This window comes from Zophobas morio, unplaced genomic scaffold (genome assembly GCF_036711695.1).
Source record: "Zophobas morio isolate AGI-343-1 ecotype UQ-CSIRO unplaced genomic scaffold, CSIRO_AGI_Zmor_V1 ptg000006l, whole genome shotgun sequence".
Taxonomy (NCBI): Eukaryota; Metazoa; Arthropoda; class Insecta; order Coleoptera; family Tenebrionidae; genus Zophobas; species Zophobas morio.
In genome coordinates, this window is record NW_026972111.1 from 1,183,776 (window position 1) to 1,199,263 (window position 15,488).

A 15,488-nucleotide genomic window follows, 5' to 3' on the forward strand; every position below is an offset into this window, starting at 1 on the left:
GCCTCTTTGACAAATGGCCGCCATAGGCTTCACTTTACGCGACGCAGTTGCGCATCTAGTAGAGTATAAGGTTAAAATCTATGTTGGACACTCGGAGCGCCTGTGTCCTCTCCCGCCACACTGGTAACATTTACCACTAAAATTTCCCCTAGATTCGAATTGTGCTTGTCCTTGTCCAGCACTAGAACTACCACCATTTTTCACCTTCACCAAATGGCTGGCATTTCCCACTCGGTTGTCATAATGAAATTTCTTACCATTATAACCATTATTAAATCTAGGGTGGGTCTTCGACTTTGAAAACGTTGCTGAAAATGCTTGACCTGACTCTGTACGCTCTGTATTTGTGGGCTCGCATTGACTTCTTCGTTCTTCTTCTAAAAGCTTCCTTTTGACGAATTCAAGACTTATTGATTTTGGATCCTTACTAAATAGAATGTCAATGGACGTTACAACGGCTCTATAATCATTTGGCATCGCAGATAACATTTGTATTATCACCTCATCGTCGTCCATTTTTCCACCAGCTTGCTTTAATTCGTACAGAACTCTGTCAAACTCCATTAAAAAGTCTTTTACGCTGCCGCCATCTCGCATCACCAGATTTCTGAATTTCTTTTGTAAATCAATTCTTGACGCAATTTCTTCTCTTTCATATATTGCTTTCAGGGTTTTGATCATTTCCCGAGCTGTATTCTTTTCTCTAATCATTTCCAGTACATTGTCAGCTACAGATTGCACGATTATGTTTCGGGCTTTAATATCCGCTTTTCGAAACTCTTCGTCTACCTCAGAGATCCTTTCATCCAGAGCTTTTTCCGCTGACTTCTGCTCCACACATATTTTCGTTCGGCAGAGCCAATTTGAAAAGCTTGTAGTGCCATCGAACGGTTTCACGTAAGGTTGACCAACAACCGGCATCATCTTGCCCCGACCAAACCGACTTTCGATTAATCCCGACACTAAAATTTCCACTACTTTTCAAATTCACTGCTACTTTCTAAAGCTGTAGTTCTGTGCCCATAACCTCTTAATATGTGTGGGTTTGGAAGAAGGACAGTGTTCTCTTAATATCATTTACTATGTTTATTCATTTACAAAGCTGGTTTTTTCACCAGAACAAAATGGACACACTTGCCTTTTTTTTTTCAACTTAGCTTGTGCGCATGTGCATAATTGCCTTCCTAATAACACAGACATATACAACCTAATGTGAATTAATATCACAGAAATAGTATCACCCAAAAATTGATTATGATTGTTTGTTGTGATTAAAGTACGAAATCAACTGTCATATTTTGGGGATTTTCACGATCTAAACGTCACTAGTAGCGCAAAATATTCGCGTTCTTTTTCTTTCCCAAGGGTTTCTGGATTTTCTGTTTCACTCATGCGCAAGACGTTAGAAACGATGTACGTTACTTCGATGGATAGAGCTGTTTTTAATTTGCAATATTTCTTTAACAGAAGCTTTTTATATAGTTAAACCTTTAGTAATAGGAAGATAATTGTACAGTCTTTATCGCTTGTAGCATGAACTAGTTAAGATTTTTACCTATGCGGCGTATTTTGTCTGTAAAATCAAGCTCCCATAAGAAACCCATAGTAGAATTTTTGAATTATGAACTGCCGCGCATTCTAAATTCTAACCTTACTTTACTGGTCAATTCCAGTTAGGTAAATGCGATCGAATCTTGGTGTCTTGTGTCCGCCATTTTAAGCAGTAATAGATGTCTTCTCAATTATTACAAATAGAAGTAAATTATCCAGATCTTAATAATAGTAAGTTTTAATACATGTGTCTGCCTTTTAATGTATAAATATTTTAGAGGAATTGCCTCACTACATGGGATGTGTGTTTGAAATCCAGCGAGACCAGGCCAAGGGTAGTTTTTTGCGCACGTGCTTTGCAGAGGTTACGATAGAAAATGTCGTTGGGTTCAAAAGAAATCTCCATCCCTCTTGCGTTTGGCGAGTTTTTTACAAAAGAAAGGACCGAACATCTGATTATTTTGAAAAAGGTAGCCAAAGCAAGAAACCAATCTATCCATTACCAGAAAGTGATGAACAATTGAAACAACTGTTTGATGATATATCCAAAGTCAGTGCTTCTGTTGGAGTGAAGGTACTGCAAAAGCAGTACACTGACAATAGAGAGTTTGCAGTAGTGGACTATAGTCCGATATTCTGCTCTTGTCCAGTACCGGATTCTAAATTGGCCACAGAGCCACCTGGTATGTGGTCGATTTCAGAGGTGACAATGGAATTATCCAGCATGAAATTATAAATTAAGTAAATTAAAATTTTTGGTTGTTAACTTTATAGGAATGTGATTTATAATAATAAAGTAAAAGTATTATATGTGTGATTTTTTTTTGTTCACTTGGAAAAATTTATGTCCATAAATTTAAAGGAGAATATTATCTACAGTAGCGGTCATTTCTACGGAACCACTCGATAAAAAGTCAAGTTGGTAGCCCTGTCATCTAGTACTTTACGCCGAACGCAATTGGTAGCGGCAGTTGATATGGCAATCGAAATTAGCACAACACGAATGTTTCGGTTGCCCTTAGCTATGCCGCACTGTATCCGGTACAGACTGTATGTTCTGTTCATCCATTTATTAAAATAAAATATCTACATTGACAATGGGGCCATCTAACCTGTCAAATTTTTGACACATATGTTTCCCCCAGAAACCCGTCAAGGTCACTTACACCAAACAAATTTTGAAAATTTACACTAGGGAGAGGTTCTATAGAAAAGATCGCGACTTTAGAGAAGAAATTGTTAGTTTATGTTTATGATGTTCTGTTTTGGTTTGTTGGTGAAGTTTTTCGTTGATTATTATTGATTGATGAAAATGGTTTCGGTTAGTCGGTTACACCTTCTTACATTTCTCTCTTACACACTTGTTGATCGCGTTACATGATCACGACAAAAAATTGTAGTGAAGTAAAACTGAAAATTTACTCAGACAGTTTAAGGTTTAACAGTGAGCTAACCTGCGTCTTTTGGTCCACATCCCAAATCGATTAGCTGGAAATTAGCAGTTCTTAACTTGTTTCATCTCAATATGGAGGGGGTGGGTGGGCGGGCTTCATATTTTGTACATTTTTTTTTTAATACACGAAATCTTTCCCGAACAAGAAACTATTTAAAAACATATTTAACTATCGTGTTGTTCAAATAAAACTATAAGTAACTAAAAAAAGTCCAGATCTCAATTATAATGAATTTTTTATTTGTTTAATTACCAAATCCATAGGTTTTTGCAAAATTTTACTGTTTCAAGAACATATTTCACATGGTAATTTCTTACAGAGAAATAAGAATTTTGCAACTAAGCTCCGCCCTCGGCTCACTATGAAGAAAAAATCATCACAATTGCGAGGGGGTGGGCGGGCGGGGCTTATATTTTGTACATTTTTTTTTTAATATACGAAATCTTTTCATAACAAGAAACTGAAAACTTATTTAACTATTGTCAAAAGTGGAATAACTTCTATAAAAAATAAATTTGGAGTTTTTTTCGACAGATCTTGAACAAAAATATACATTGAAAAATAATGACGTTTCAAAATATGCAAATAAATAAATAATACAAACAAAATAAAACGATATAATAAATAAATAACGTAATAAATAAAATACAATGATAACTTTTTAAAAATCGTGATAATTGCGGCCAAACAAATATCTATACAGATTCCAAAAATTTTGATATTTCGAATTTTGGATTTAAAAAAATTTCTAGTGGAGACAATGATCCGTAAAATTTTTCTTAATTTTCAATCTAGCAGTTTTTCGATGGGTTTTAAATAAATGGCGATTTTTTTTTTTATTAAGAAACTTATACTTTGATGGGCAAAATTAATTTTTCGAGAATAATTTTAAATTTACCGAAAAAGTTTCTTCTGTAGAAAATTTTCAGCAAATTTTGAATCTTAGGGGTTTTTTTGGTGAATCTTAAATGAATAAAGACAACGGAAAAAATTATATCGTAACAATTTCTGACAAAAATAATGTATACCTAAATGGAGATCGATTTTCCAAATGGAAAATTTTCTGCAGTTTTCAATTTGGAAGTTTTCCATAGTAAATTTTAAATCTGTGTTTTTTTTCAGTTGGCAACATAATTAAAATTTTATGGTGGTAGTAAGGACGAAAAAGGATAATAAGGTCGAAAAGGGACGAAAAAAGATGATGAAGGACGAAAAAGGACGCAAAAGAACGAAAAAGAACGAAAAATGACATATGTTTCCCCCAGAAACCCGTCAAGGTCACTTACACCAAACAAATTTTGAAAATTTACACTAGGGAGTGGTTCTATAGAAAAGATCGCGACTTTACAATTCAATTTAAAATAATCAAGTTTTTTAACTTATTCTTGATAAAGAATTTGAGTTGTTAAAAAATTATCTCATGAAGAACAAACGATAGCAGTCTAATATGTGTAATTTTCTATCTAACTCAGATTATTATGCGAAGTTTTGTTAGTCATTTTCTATGCATTTTTTTTTTTCAACAAAAACCACAGATTATCTCTGTCGAAACTTGAACAATTCTGTGTGAACATCGATGTCAATTTTGTCAATTTCGTTGTGTTGGCAGCGCTGCTAGCTCCAATTCTCAATTTTGACGTTTGTCTGGTGGTTGGGAGTTCGTGGAATTTTGTCACAAAATGGGTTTTGGGGATTATCCAGCCGAGTACAACCCGAAGGTCCATGGTCCGTACGACCCAGCGCGTTTTTATGGAAAAGGTATAAATATTTTGTGGTGTATTCACGGTATGAACCTAACCTTAAATTACATAATCAATTTCAGCGGATACTCCTTTCGCACAAGTGAAGCTTGGAGAAATTGGGTCTTGGTTGGCGCGCAGGAATAAGTCGCCCCAGGCCATGGTAGGGGCAGTGAGCAGGGGTGAGAACGAATTTTTTTAATAAATCGAGAAATTTATTCATATTGATTGCGACCAGTGGCGGCGCCACAAGGAAAGATTTCTGATTTAATAAATGTTAACTTGTGTTGTACAGCTTGGTGGAGATGGCAGCATAAGTACGTGCAACCAAAGCGGGCTGGAATCGCCCCATTCTTGCAGGTCGTGAGTGGAGCAATGGTCTTCTTCTACTTGATTAATTCCCAGAAGTTGAGTACGTATCACAATTTTTTTCCACACCATTTTATATTTAAAAAATTTGACAATTACATTTTGACTAGTTTTGGTAAAATTTAGTTTTCTTTAGTTGTCACCAAGAATAGGGTTCCTGTATGTTGTATCAAGATTAATAGATAGCGATAGCCACGCCTACTAAACTCTTAATGTTAATCTGTTGTTACAGGCCGTCACAAGAACTACAAGTACCACTAAGGATTTTTTCGCATGCGCTGTAGTTGGGTTTACTGAATAAAGTCTTTAAGTAATTGCAGCGTTTATTTGTAAAAAAATATTCTAAAATTCTATTAGCCAATTTGTTAATACGTTACAGTTATTTTTAAGAAAACACTCTTTACAAAATATATATGAGAAAAATAGACAAAAATGTAGAAAAATCAAACACGCCAGATGGCCGCGAGCTCGGTCACTGTGCGGGCCGAGGTCGCGCCCGTTCGCAACAAGATTATCACAACCACTCACTCGAGTTCCAACAAAAATCAACAATTTTCAGAACAAGGGCAACATTTACGGCAATTTATCAAGCTGCGGGCATAGCTGCCGAATTAAAACGTAATAAAATAACACAACTAAAATCTAAGGCAATACAGCTTAGTAAAAAATAAAAAAAAAAGTATAAAATACTGATTTTGGATTTAATAAGTTAATTATTAAAACTGGGTTAAAAATTAAAAGAAATATCACTCATAATGTTAATACTACCAGGTTACGTCTAGATCTAACCGATTGATCTGTAATTATTTAATAATACTGAGTAGTACGTGCTTGCAACTGTTAAATAATCACAGAGCAAAACAAGGGGCGCGCCAAAGAAAAAGCTTAAATACAATCATATGTATATAAAAACCTAACAGCTAAAAAAAACTACAAAATTATTAATAACTCGTACAACAGTTTATTAAGTTTATGAAAAATCAACCATCAAAGAGTATTTTAATATTATTACTAAGATTAATTGCATCACATCAAAATAAGAGAATAAATGAGTATTTTGGTCGAATTTCGATAACTGTCAAGATCGCTTAAAATACTGAGTATTGATTACAAACTAAAAAAATAATAAAATACACAAGGTACTACTGGCTTTAAGCAAAAAGTTTGGTTACGGTGTCGTACTGGTAATAATGCGTCCATGGAAAATATCACATTTGGTGAAAAACAAACAGAAAAATTCAAGTTAATAACAGAACTGAGTATTAATCATTTAAATAAGTACTGAATTATAAAATAAAAAATAAATAAATATCTACAAAGAACTGGGTAGAGAAAATCAAGAGAGCTCCGTATAAGTAATCAAACTTAACCTAACGTAATTAAAAAATCCGAGTTAGGTGCACTTTAATTTAACCAAGCTTTGTTCTGTACGTATCTAGTTAAGTAGTTGGTATCACTGGTAATCGTTTCAATGACTTTCCGTTTCTGTCATTTGGGTGGAGACGAGGTTCAATGGGAGGTCCGCTATGCTCTCCTCGTCGGATTCGGCTTCGGGGGCCGACCCTCCAGGGGAGCCCCCGGTCGGCAAGAACTGGGCAAAATTCGCTGCCTGAAACATTCATCACTATTAATCGCACACCAAATTAAAACATCAAATTTAGATTCTTTTTGTAACCAGTTTTACAGAATTTTGTTTCAAAAGAGATGTAAGTATTAATGTAATTTTATAAAATGAATTCAATTTTACTTAAGACATAGAATTACTTAACACTAATTTGAAGTCATGTGTTCTAAGTCCATTATATATTTTGTTTAGTCATAGACTGGATTGATCGAAAAAAAAAACTCGTTTAGTAGGCTGTGCAACTTATTATTAATAATGATGTTGGCAACATCAAAGCGTTCCTTGTTCAGTTTGACAGTTATGGTCAAATAACTGTCAAATAAAGGCAAATAGCTGCAATACCAACATAATTATTTTAAAAATAAATTCCACAGCTTACTAAAGGAGTTTATTCGATTAATAAGTGCACTGAGGTTAATTACAAAGTATATTAACAATTCGAAGATTATTTATTAGAACTGAGAACAAACAGAAGTGAAATAAAAGAAAAGTTTACTCAAAATATTGTTTTCATAATAAAAACAGGAATACAAAAAATGTGACAAAGTTTTCAAACAAAAAAAGAATAAATGAAAAACTGAATTAAATTGGTTCTCTTGAAGAACCAAGATCATTCATTAAATATTTCCGACAGCAATTGGCTTCATTGTGAAATAATTGAACTGATTAGAATACGCTCGGGAATACAAATAAGCTTTTTTTCACCGAGCTGCATACAAAATTTTAACTTTGTTGTCAAACTTTGTAAAATTCAAGCTTTAATATGTGAAAACAAGCAACAAAGAATATTTAACAATTTTGCAAACAAATTTATTTAATTTTAAGAATGAAATGAATACTTTATTTTTTACTACAATAACGTGCAAAGTTCATATGTAAAGCATTGCGATTTTTTTATTTCCGGAGCGTAAGCTGGCTGCTTTCATGACGTTTCATGACCCCTAGAGTACGAAGAAATAGATCTCCCGTTTCCGTCTGTTTGTAGACATTTTTATTAAACAGATAATTTTGTATGTACATTAGGGATATCATGGATGGTAAAATGCTAACCAAAATTTGTCTGGTCATCCCCATCAACAATAGAATGACGTCATCTCCGAATTTTACAACAGTAAATTTATTTAAATTTTATAAAATAACGTACTCTCTTTTGAGTTTCGACATTTTAGTTTTGGGTTTTTCTAGTTTTTCGATTCTTCAACTTTTAATTTTTTTTTTAATTTCTGATTGATTTCTCGATTTATAGTTTTTCAGATTTTTTAGTTTTCGGTTTCTCGATCTTTCGTTTTTAAAATCTTTGATTTTTGGATTTTTAACTTTTTTTATTTCTTAATCTTTCGAGTTCTCGAGATTTCCAGTTTCGATTCGTGTTTTTTAATTTAAATGTTTCAATTTTGAATTTTTCGATTTTGGGTTATTTCGACTTCTTGATTTCTCGGATCTTTTGATATATATTAAATTTTTTCGCATGTTTCAATTTTTCGATTCCTCGATTTTTCAAGTCTTCGATTTATCAATTTTTCAATTTCTGGATTTTTCGGTTTTTCGATGTCTCATTTGCTGGTTCTTTCGATGTTTGATTTTTTCAATTTGTAGATTTTTAAAGTTTTTGATTTTTCAGTTTTTCGATTTTTTTAACATTTCGATTTATCGTTTTTTTTTTTTAGTTTAAATGTTTCAATTTTGAATTTCGACATTTCACTTTTGGGATTTTCTAGTTTTTCGATTCTTTACCTTTTAGATTTTTTTTAAATTTTAGATTGATTTCTCGATTTCTAGTTTCCTGATTTTTTAATCTTTTGATTATTTAAATTTTACATTTTAGATTTCTCAATTTTCAACATTTCATTTCAGGGAATTTTTCAATTTCTGGATGTCAATTTATTCGATATTTTCATTTTTCGGTGTTTTAAATTTAATTAGTTTTTTTGATGTTTCGATTTCTCGATCTTTCATTTTTAAAATTTTTGATTTTTCCATTTTTCCATTTCTCATCTCAATTTTTCCAGTTTCGATTTTTCAATATTTCGATTTAGCCTGTTTGTAAATTTTTCGATATTTCAGTTTTGGGATTTCTCAATTCAGAATTTTTCGGTTCTTCTGATTTTTGATGTTTCGATCTTTCGATTTTTCAAGTGTTCGATTTGTCAGTTTTTTAACATATTTTAATTTTTTAAAAATTTAATTAGATTTTTTTTTAATGTTTCGATTTCACGATCTTTCTAAAAATTTTTGGTTTTCCGATTTTTCAATGTTTCGATGTATTCTGTTTTTTAATTTAAATGTTTCAATTTTGAATTTTTCGATTTTTGGTTATTTTGATTTTCAATTTTTCGACTTCTCGATTTCTCGATCCTTTGATATTTCAATTTCTCGCATGTTTCAATTTTTCGATATTTCCATTTTTTGGTTTTTTCAATTTTAGATTTTTTTTGTTTCGATATCTCAATCTTTCATTTTTAAAATCTTTAATTCTTGGAGATTTCTTGTTTTGTTTTTTCAATATTTCGATATAACAAGTTTGTTTAATTTAAATGTTTCAATTTTGAATTTGTCGATTTTCGAATACTCGATTTGTCGATTTTTTGAATTTTGACATTTCAGTTTTGGGATTTTCCAGTTTTCGAATCATTAACTCTTCGATTTTTTTTAAATTTTTAGGTTTTTAGATTTCTCAATTTCCAGTCTGTCTGTTCTTTTTTTAGTTTTTTGATTAAAAAGTAAATTTTACATCTTCGGTTTCTCAATTTTCAACATTTTATTTTAGGGATTTTTGATGTTTCGATTTTTCAATTTCTCGAGATTTCCAGTTTCGATTTTTCAATACATATTTCGATTTGTCGTGTTTTTTTTAATTTAAAGGTTTCAAGTTTGGATTTTTCAATTTTGAATTTTTCGAATTCTCGATCTTTTAAATTTTGACATTTCACTTTTGGGATTTTCTAGTTTTGATTCATTAACTCTTCGATTTTTTTAAATTTTAGACTTCTCGATTTCCTGGTTTCTAGTTTTCCGATTTTGTTTTTAGTTTTTTGATTATTTAAATGTTACATTTTTGATTCCTCAATTTTCAAAATTTCAGTTTCTGGATTTGTCAATTTTTCGATATTTTCATTTTTCTGTTTTTTAAATTTTAGATTTTTTTTGATGTTTCGATTTCTAGAAATTACCAGTTTCGGTTTTTCGACATTTCAATTTCTTGTATGTTTCAATTTTTCGATATTTGCATTTTTCCGTTTTTTAAATTTTAGTTTTTTTTGATGGTTCGATTTCTTAACTGTCATTTTTCGAAATTTCTTATTTTGATTTTTCAATATTTCTATTTATTGTGTTTGGTTAATTTAAATGTTTCAGTTTGGAATTTTCCAATTTTATAAAATGTAGATATTTCGATTTCTCTCAATTTTTCACTTTTTTGATGTTTCGATTTCTCTGTTATTTAGTTTTTTAGTTTAAATGTTTCAATTATGAATTTTTCGATTTTTCGAATACTCGATTTGTCGATCTTTTGAATTTTGACATTTCAGTTTTGGGATTTTCTAGTTTTTCGGATCATTAACTCTTCGTTTTTTTTTTAATTTCAGATTTTTCGACTTTTCAAATTTCAACATTTTATTTTAGGGATTTTTTCAATTTCTGGATTTTGTCAATTTTTCGATATTTTCAATTTTAGATTTTTTTAATGTTTCGATTTCTCGATCTTTCATTTTCAAAGTCTTTGATTTTTCGGTTTTTCAATATTTCCATTTATCGTGCATTTTTAATTTGAAGCTTTCAATTTTGAATTTTTCGATTTCTCGATCTTTCGATTTGTCACTTTTAGATTTTTCGGTTTTTCAATCCTTCGATTTATATTTTTTTTTTTAGTTTATATTTCAATTTTGAATTTTTCAGTTTTGGGATTTTCTAGTTTTTCGATTCATTAACTATTCGATTTTTTTATTTCAGAATTCTCGATTTCTCGGTTTCTAGTTTTCCTATTTTGTTTTTAGTTTTTTGATTATTTAATTGTTACATTTTCGATTTCTCAATTTCCAACATTTCATTTTTAAAATCTTTAATTTTTCGAGATTTCTTGATTAGATTTTTCAATATTTCGATTCATCGTGTTTGTTTAATTTAAATGTTTCAATTTTGAATTTTTCAATTTGATAAAATTTAGATATTTCGATTTCTCCATGTTCCACTTTTTTGATGTTTCGATTTCTTTTTGTTTGTTTGAATGTTTCAATTTAGAATTTTTCGATTGTTCGAATTTGTAGATCTGTTGAGCTTTTGAATTTTGACATTTTAGTTTTGGGATTTTCTAATTTTTCGAATCTTTAACTCTTCGATGTTTTTTAAATTTCAGATTTTTCGACTTCTCCTTTTCTCCATTTCTAGTTTTTCAGGTTTTTTTTAGTTTTTTAATTAATTAAATTTTACATTTTCTATGTTTCGATTTCTCGATCTTTCATTTTTAAAATCTTTGAATATTTGGATTTATTTTTTTTTTAATTTAAAGGTTTCAATTTTGAATTTTTCGATTTTGGATTATTTCGATTTATCGATGTTTTCGATTGGACACTTAGATCTTTCGATTTATATAGGGGAGTATTTTTTTAGTTTGTGTTTCAATTTTGAATTTTTCGATTTTTCGAATTCTCGATTTGTCGATCTTTTGAATTTTGACATTTCAGTTTTAGGATTTTCCAGTTTTTCCGATTTTTTAAATTTCAGAATTCTAGATTTCTCGGTTTCTAGTTTTCCTATTTTGTTTTTAGTTTTTTTGATTATTTAAATGTTACATTTTCAACATTTCTTTTAGGGAATTTTTCAATTTCTGGATGTGAATTTATTCGATATTTTCATTTTTCGGTGTTTTAAATTTAATTCGTTTTTTTGATGTTTCGATTTCTCGATCTTTCATTTTTAAAATTTTTGATTTTTCCATTTTTCCATTTCTCATCTCAATTTTTCCAGTTTCGATTTTTCAATATTTCGATTTAGCCTGTTTGTTTTTTAAAGTTCAATGTTTCATTTTGAATTTTTCGATTTTGGGCTATTTCGATTTTTGAATTTTCCAATATCGATTTCTGGATTTTTTGACATTTCAGTTTTGGGATTTCTCAATTCAGAATTTTTCGGTTCTTCTGATTTTTGATGTTTCGATCTTTCGATTTTTCAAGTGTTCGATTTGTCAATTTTTTAACATATCAATTTAGGGAATTTTTCAAGTTTTGATTCATTAACTCTTCGATTTTTTTAAATTTTAGACTTCTCGATTTCCTGGTTTCTAGTTTTCCGATTTTGTTTTTAGTTTTTTGATTATTTAAATGTTACATTTTTGATTCCTCAATTTTCAAAATTTCATTTTAGGAAATTTTTCAGTTTCTGGATTTGTCAATTTTTCGATATTTTCATTTTTCTGTTTTTTAAATTTTAGATTTTTTTTGATGTTTCGATTTCTCGAAATTACCAGTTTCGGTTTTTCAACATTTCAATTTCTTGTATGTTTCAATTTTTCGATATTTGCATTTTTCCGTTTTTTAAATTTTAGTTTTTTTTTGATGGTTCGATTTCTTAACTGTCATTTTTCGAAATTTCTTATTTTGATTTTTCAATATTTCTATTTATTGTGTTTGGTTAATTTAAATGTTTCAGTTTGGAATTTTCCAATTTTATAAAATGTAGATATTTCGATTTCTCTCAATTTTTCACTTTTTTGATGTTTCGATTTCTCTGTTATTTAGTTTTTTAGTTTAAATGTTTCAATTTTGAATTTTTCGAATACTCGATTTGTCGATCTTTTGAATTTTGACATTTCAGTTTTGAAATTTTCTAGTTTTTCGGTCCATTAACTCTTCGTTTTTTTTAAATTTCAGATTTTTCGACTTTTCAATTTCTAGTTTCTGTTTTTTTTTTAGTTTTTTGGTTAATTAAATTTTATATTTTCGATTTCTCAAATTTCAACATTTTATTTTAGGGATTTTTTCAGTTTCTGGATTTTGTCAATTTTTCGATATTTTCAATTTTAGATTTTTTTAATGTTTCGATTTCTCGATCTTTCATTTTCAAAGTCTTTGATTTTTCGGTTTTTCAATATTTCCATTTATCGTGCATTTTTAATTTGAAGCTTTCAATTTTGAATTTTTCGATTTCTCGATCTTTCGATTTGTCACTTTTAGATTTTTCGGTTTTTCAATCCTTCGATTTATATTTTTATTTTAGTTTATATTTCAATTTTGAATTTTTCAGTTTTGGGATTTTCTAGTTTTTCGATTCATTAACTCTTCGATTTTTTAATTTCAGAATTCTCGATTTCTCGGTTTCTAGTTTTCCTTTTTTGTTTTTAGTTTTTTGATTATTTAATTGTTACATTTTCGATTTCTCAATTTTCAACATTTCATTTTTAAAATCTTTAATTTTTCGAGATTTCTTGATTAGATTTTTCAATATTTCGATTCATCGTGTTTGTTTAATTTAAATGTTTCAATTTTGAATTTTTCAATTTGATAAAATTTAGATATTTCGATTTCTCCATGTTCCACTTTTTTGATGTTTCGATTTCTTTTTGTTTGTTTGAATGTTTCAATTTAGAATTTTTCGATTGTTCGAATTTGTAGATCTGTTGAGCTTTTGAATTTTGACATTTTAGTTTTGGGATTTTCTAATTTTTCGAATTTTTAACTCTTCGATGTTTTTTAAATTTCAGATTTTTCGACTTCTCCTTTTCTCCATTTCTAGTTTTTCAGGTTTTTTTAGTTTTTTAATTAATTAAATTTTACATTTTCTATGTTTCGATTTCTCGATCTTTCATTTTTAAAATCTTTGAATATTTGGATTTATTTTTTTTTTTAATTTAAAGGTTTCAATTTTGAATTTTTCGATTTTGGATTATTTCGATTTATCGATGTTTTCGATTGGACACTTAGATTTTTCAGATTTTCAATCTTTCGATTTATATAGGGGAGTATTTTTTTTAGTTTGTGTTTCAATTTTGAATTTTTCGATTTTTCGAATTCTCGATTTGTCGATCTTTTGAATTTTGACATTTCAGTTTTAGGATTTTCCAGTTTTTCCGATTTTTTAAATTTCAGAATTCTCGATTTCTCGGTTTCTAGTTTTCCTATTTTGTTTTTAGTTTTTTTGATTATTTAAATGTTACATTTTCAACATTTCTTTTAGGGAATTTTTCAATTTCTGGATGTTAATTTTTCGATATTTTCATTTTTTTGGTTTTTTAAATTTTAGATTTTAATACTCGTATTATAATATATTATTTTTTGATGTTTCGATTTCTCAATTTTTCATTTTTAAAATCTTTAATTTTTCGAAATTTCTTGTTTTTATTTTTCCATATTTCGATTTATCGTGTTCGTTTAATTTAAATGTTTTAATTTTGAATTTTTCAATTTTATAAAATTTAGATATTTCGATTTCCTCATTTTTCATTTCTTTGATGTTTCGATTTCTCTTTTTTTTGGTTTTTTAGTTTAAATGTTTCAATTTTTCGAATACTCGATTTGTCGATCTTTTGAATTTTGACACATCAGTTTTGGGATTGTCTAGTTTTTCGATTCTTTAAATCGTCGATTTTTTTTTAATTTCAGATTTTTAGATTTTTCAAAGTTTAGTTTTTCTGTTGATGATTTAAATTTTACATTTTCGATTTCTCAATTTTTCCATATTTTCATTTTTCAGTTTTTTCAAATTCATTAATTTTTTTTTATGTTTCGATTTCTCGATTTCTTGATCTTTTGATATTTCAAGTTCTCGCAAGTTTAAATGTTTCAATTCCGATTTCTGGATTTCTCGGTTTTTATGATTTTTTAGTTTTTCGATTTGTCAATGATTCACATTTCAATTTTTGGATTTTTTAATTTTTCAATACGATTTTCTTTTTGATATTTCATTTGCTGGATCTTTCAATGTTTCGTTTTTACAATTAGTAGATTTTTAAAATTTTAGATTTTTAAATTTCTTGATATTTTGATTTTTCGAAAAGCATTTTTCTCTTTGGTAGATAACCAGTTGACAATCATATCACCATTACACATTTTTTTTTTAATTTGATTACTATAATATTTTTCTCCTGTAGAGTTTTAAAGGAATCTATGAAAAGTGTAACAGGAGGAGGTGGGAGTCAAAACTTCTGTGACGTCACAAAAATATGAATGTGAACATTTAGTGTGCAAACTACTCATGGAATAAATTGACTGAAACAAGTCAATAACGTCATATGTATTTTTTTAATAGAAGGCTATATTTTTTATGTTATTTGTAGATAGCACCTTTGAGGACCTTTTCAAGGAACATTTCTACGCTCTATTTAAAGAGTTTAGACGATTTCAAACAAAGTTAGAAATACGTCAAAAGTTGCTTAATAAAACCAAAATTGGACCAATCTTAAATTTTCACTATAAACTATTGAAGATACAGATATCATGTTGGATGGAATTATGTTAAAGAAAACCATACACAGTCTGTCTTAAGACCAAAGAAGAACAATACAGAAGAAGAGATAAATACGGTACAAAAACCAGTAACTTTGTACAACAATAAACCTTTACCACTCACTTGTAAATGCGGGTAGGCTGTATTTTTATGTCCCTGTAACGCCATCACCAGATGCGGCTGTATCTGCCTCCTTAATGCGCTCAACATATCCTCTGTATCTGTACTTTCCACACAGGCTGGTCCTTTTTTCGGTGCTAAAACTAAACATTCCTGTATTACAATCATCACTCAATCGTAATGTTCTTATTACGC

General features: G+C 29.2%; 2 protein-coding genes and 1 long non-coding RNA gene across 4 annotated transcripts in view; 2 read left to right on the top strand and 1 right to left on the bottom strand.

Annotated features, from left to right (window-relative positions):
* The first annotated feature begins 1,568 nt into the window (after window positions 1–1,568).
* Window positions 1,569–2,361, top strand: LOC135123288 (uncharacterized). The gene is made up of 2 exons (XR_010279592.1): window positions 1,569–1,782; window positions 1,830–2,361. It is a non-coding gene; the product is annotated as an uncharacterized LOC135123288 (long non-coding RNA).
* A 2,250-nt stretch (window positions 2,362–4,611) lies between these two features.
* On the top strand, window positions 4,612–5,427 carry LOC135123305 (putative ATP synthase subunit f, mitochondrial). Its single transcript, XM_064047836.1, has 4 exons — window positions 4,612–4,763; window positions 4,828–4,926; window positions 5,040–5,156; window positions 5,346–5,427. Exons 1-4 carry the CDS (start codon window positions 4,685–4,687, stop codon window positions 5,372–5,374), a joined length of 324 nt encoding a protein of 107 aa, XP_063903906.1. The 5' UTR covers window positions 4,612–4,684; the 3' UTR covers window positions 5,375–5,427.
* The window catches only part of LOC135123301 (uncharacterized), a 106,821-nt gene continuing 96,751 nt past the window's right edge, over window positions 5,419–15,488 (bottom strand). The window contains exons 6-7 of one of the 2 annotated variants that reach the window (XM_064047829.1): window positions 15,297–15,430; window positions 5,419–6,722 (exon numbers count right to left, since the gene is read on the bottom strand). In XM_064047829.1, the coding sequence (XP_063903899.1) occupies window positions 6,582–6,722; window positions 15,297–15,430 (275 nt within the window). In that variant the 3' untranslated portion in view covers window positions 5,419–6,581. Of the gene's footprint in view, window positions 6,723–15,296; window positions 15,437–15,488 lie in introns of both variants that reach the window. The other variant, XM_064047828.1, reaches the window with a different exon arrangement.

Bases quoted from the DNA above. Each gene is read 5' to 3' on its own strand.
- LOC135123305 (XM_064047836.1), top strand. From the start codon at position 4,685: ATGGGTTTTGGGGATTATCCAGCCGAGTACAACCCGAAGGTCCATGGT. The intron at 4,764-4,827 runs GTATAAATATTT...AATCAATTTCAG, and splicing joins AGCGCGTTTTTATGGAAAAG to CGGATACTCCTTTCGCACAA. The intron at 5,157-5,345 runs GTACGTATCACA...CTGTTGTTACAG, and splicing joins GATTAATTCCCAGAAGTTGA to GCCGTCACAAGAACTACAAG.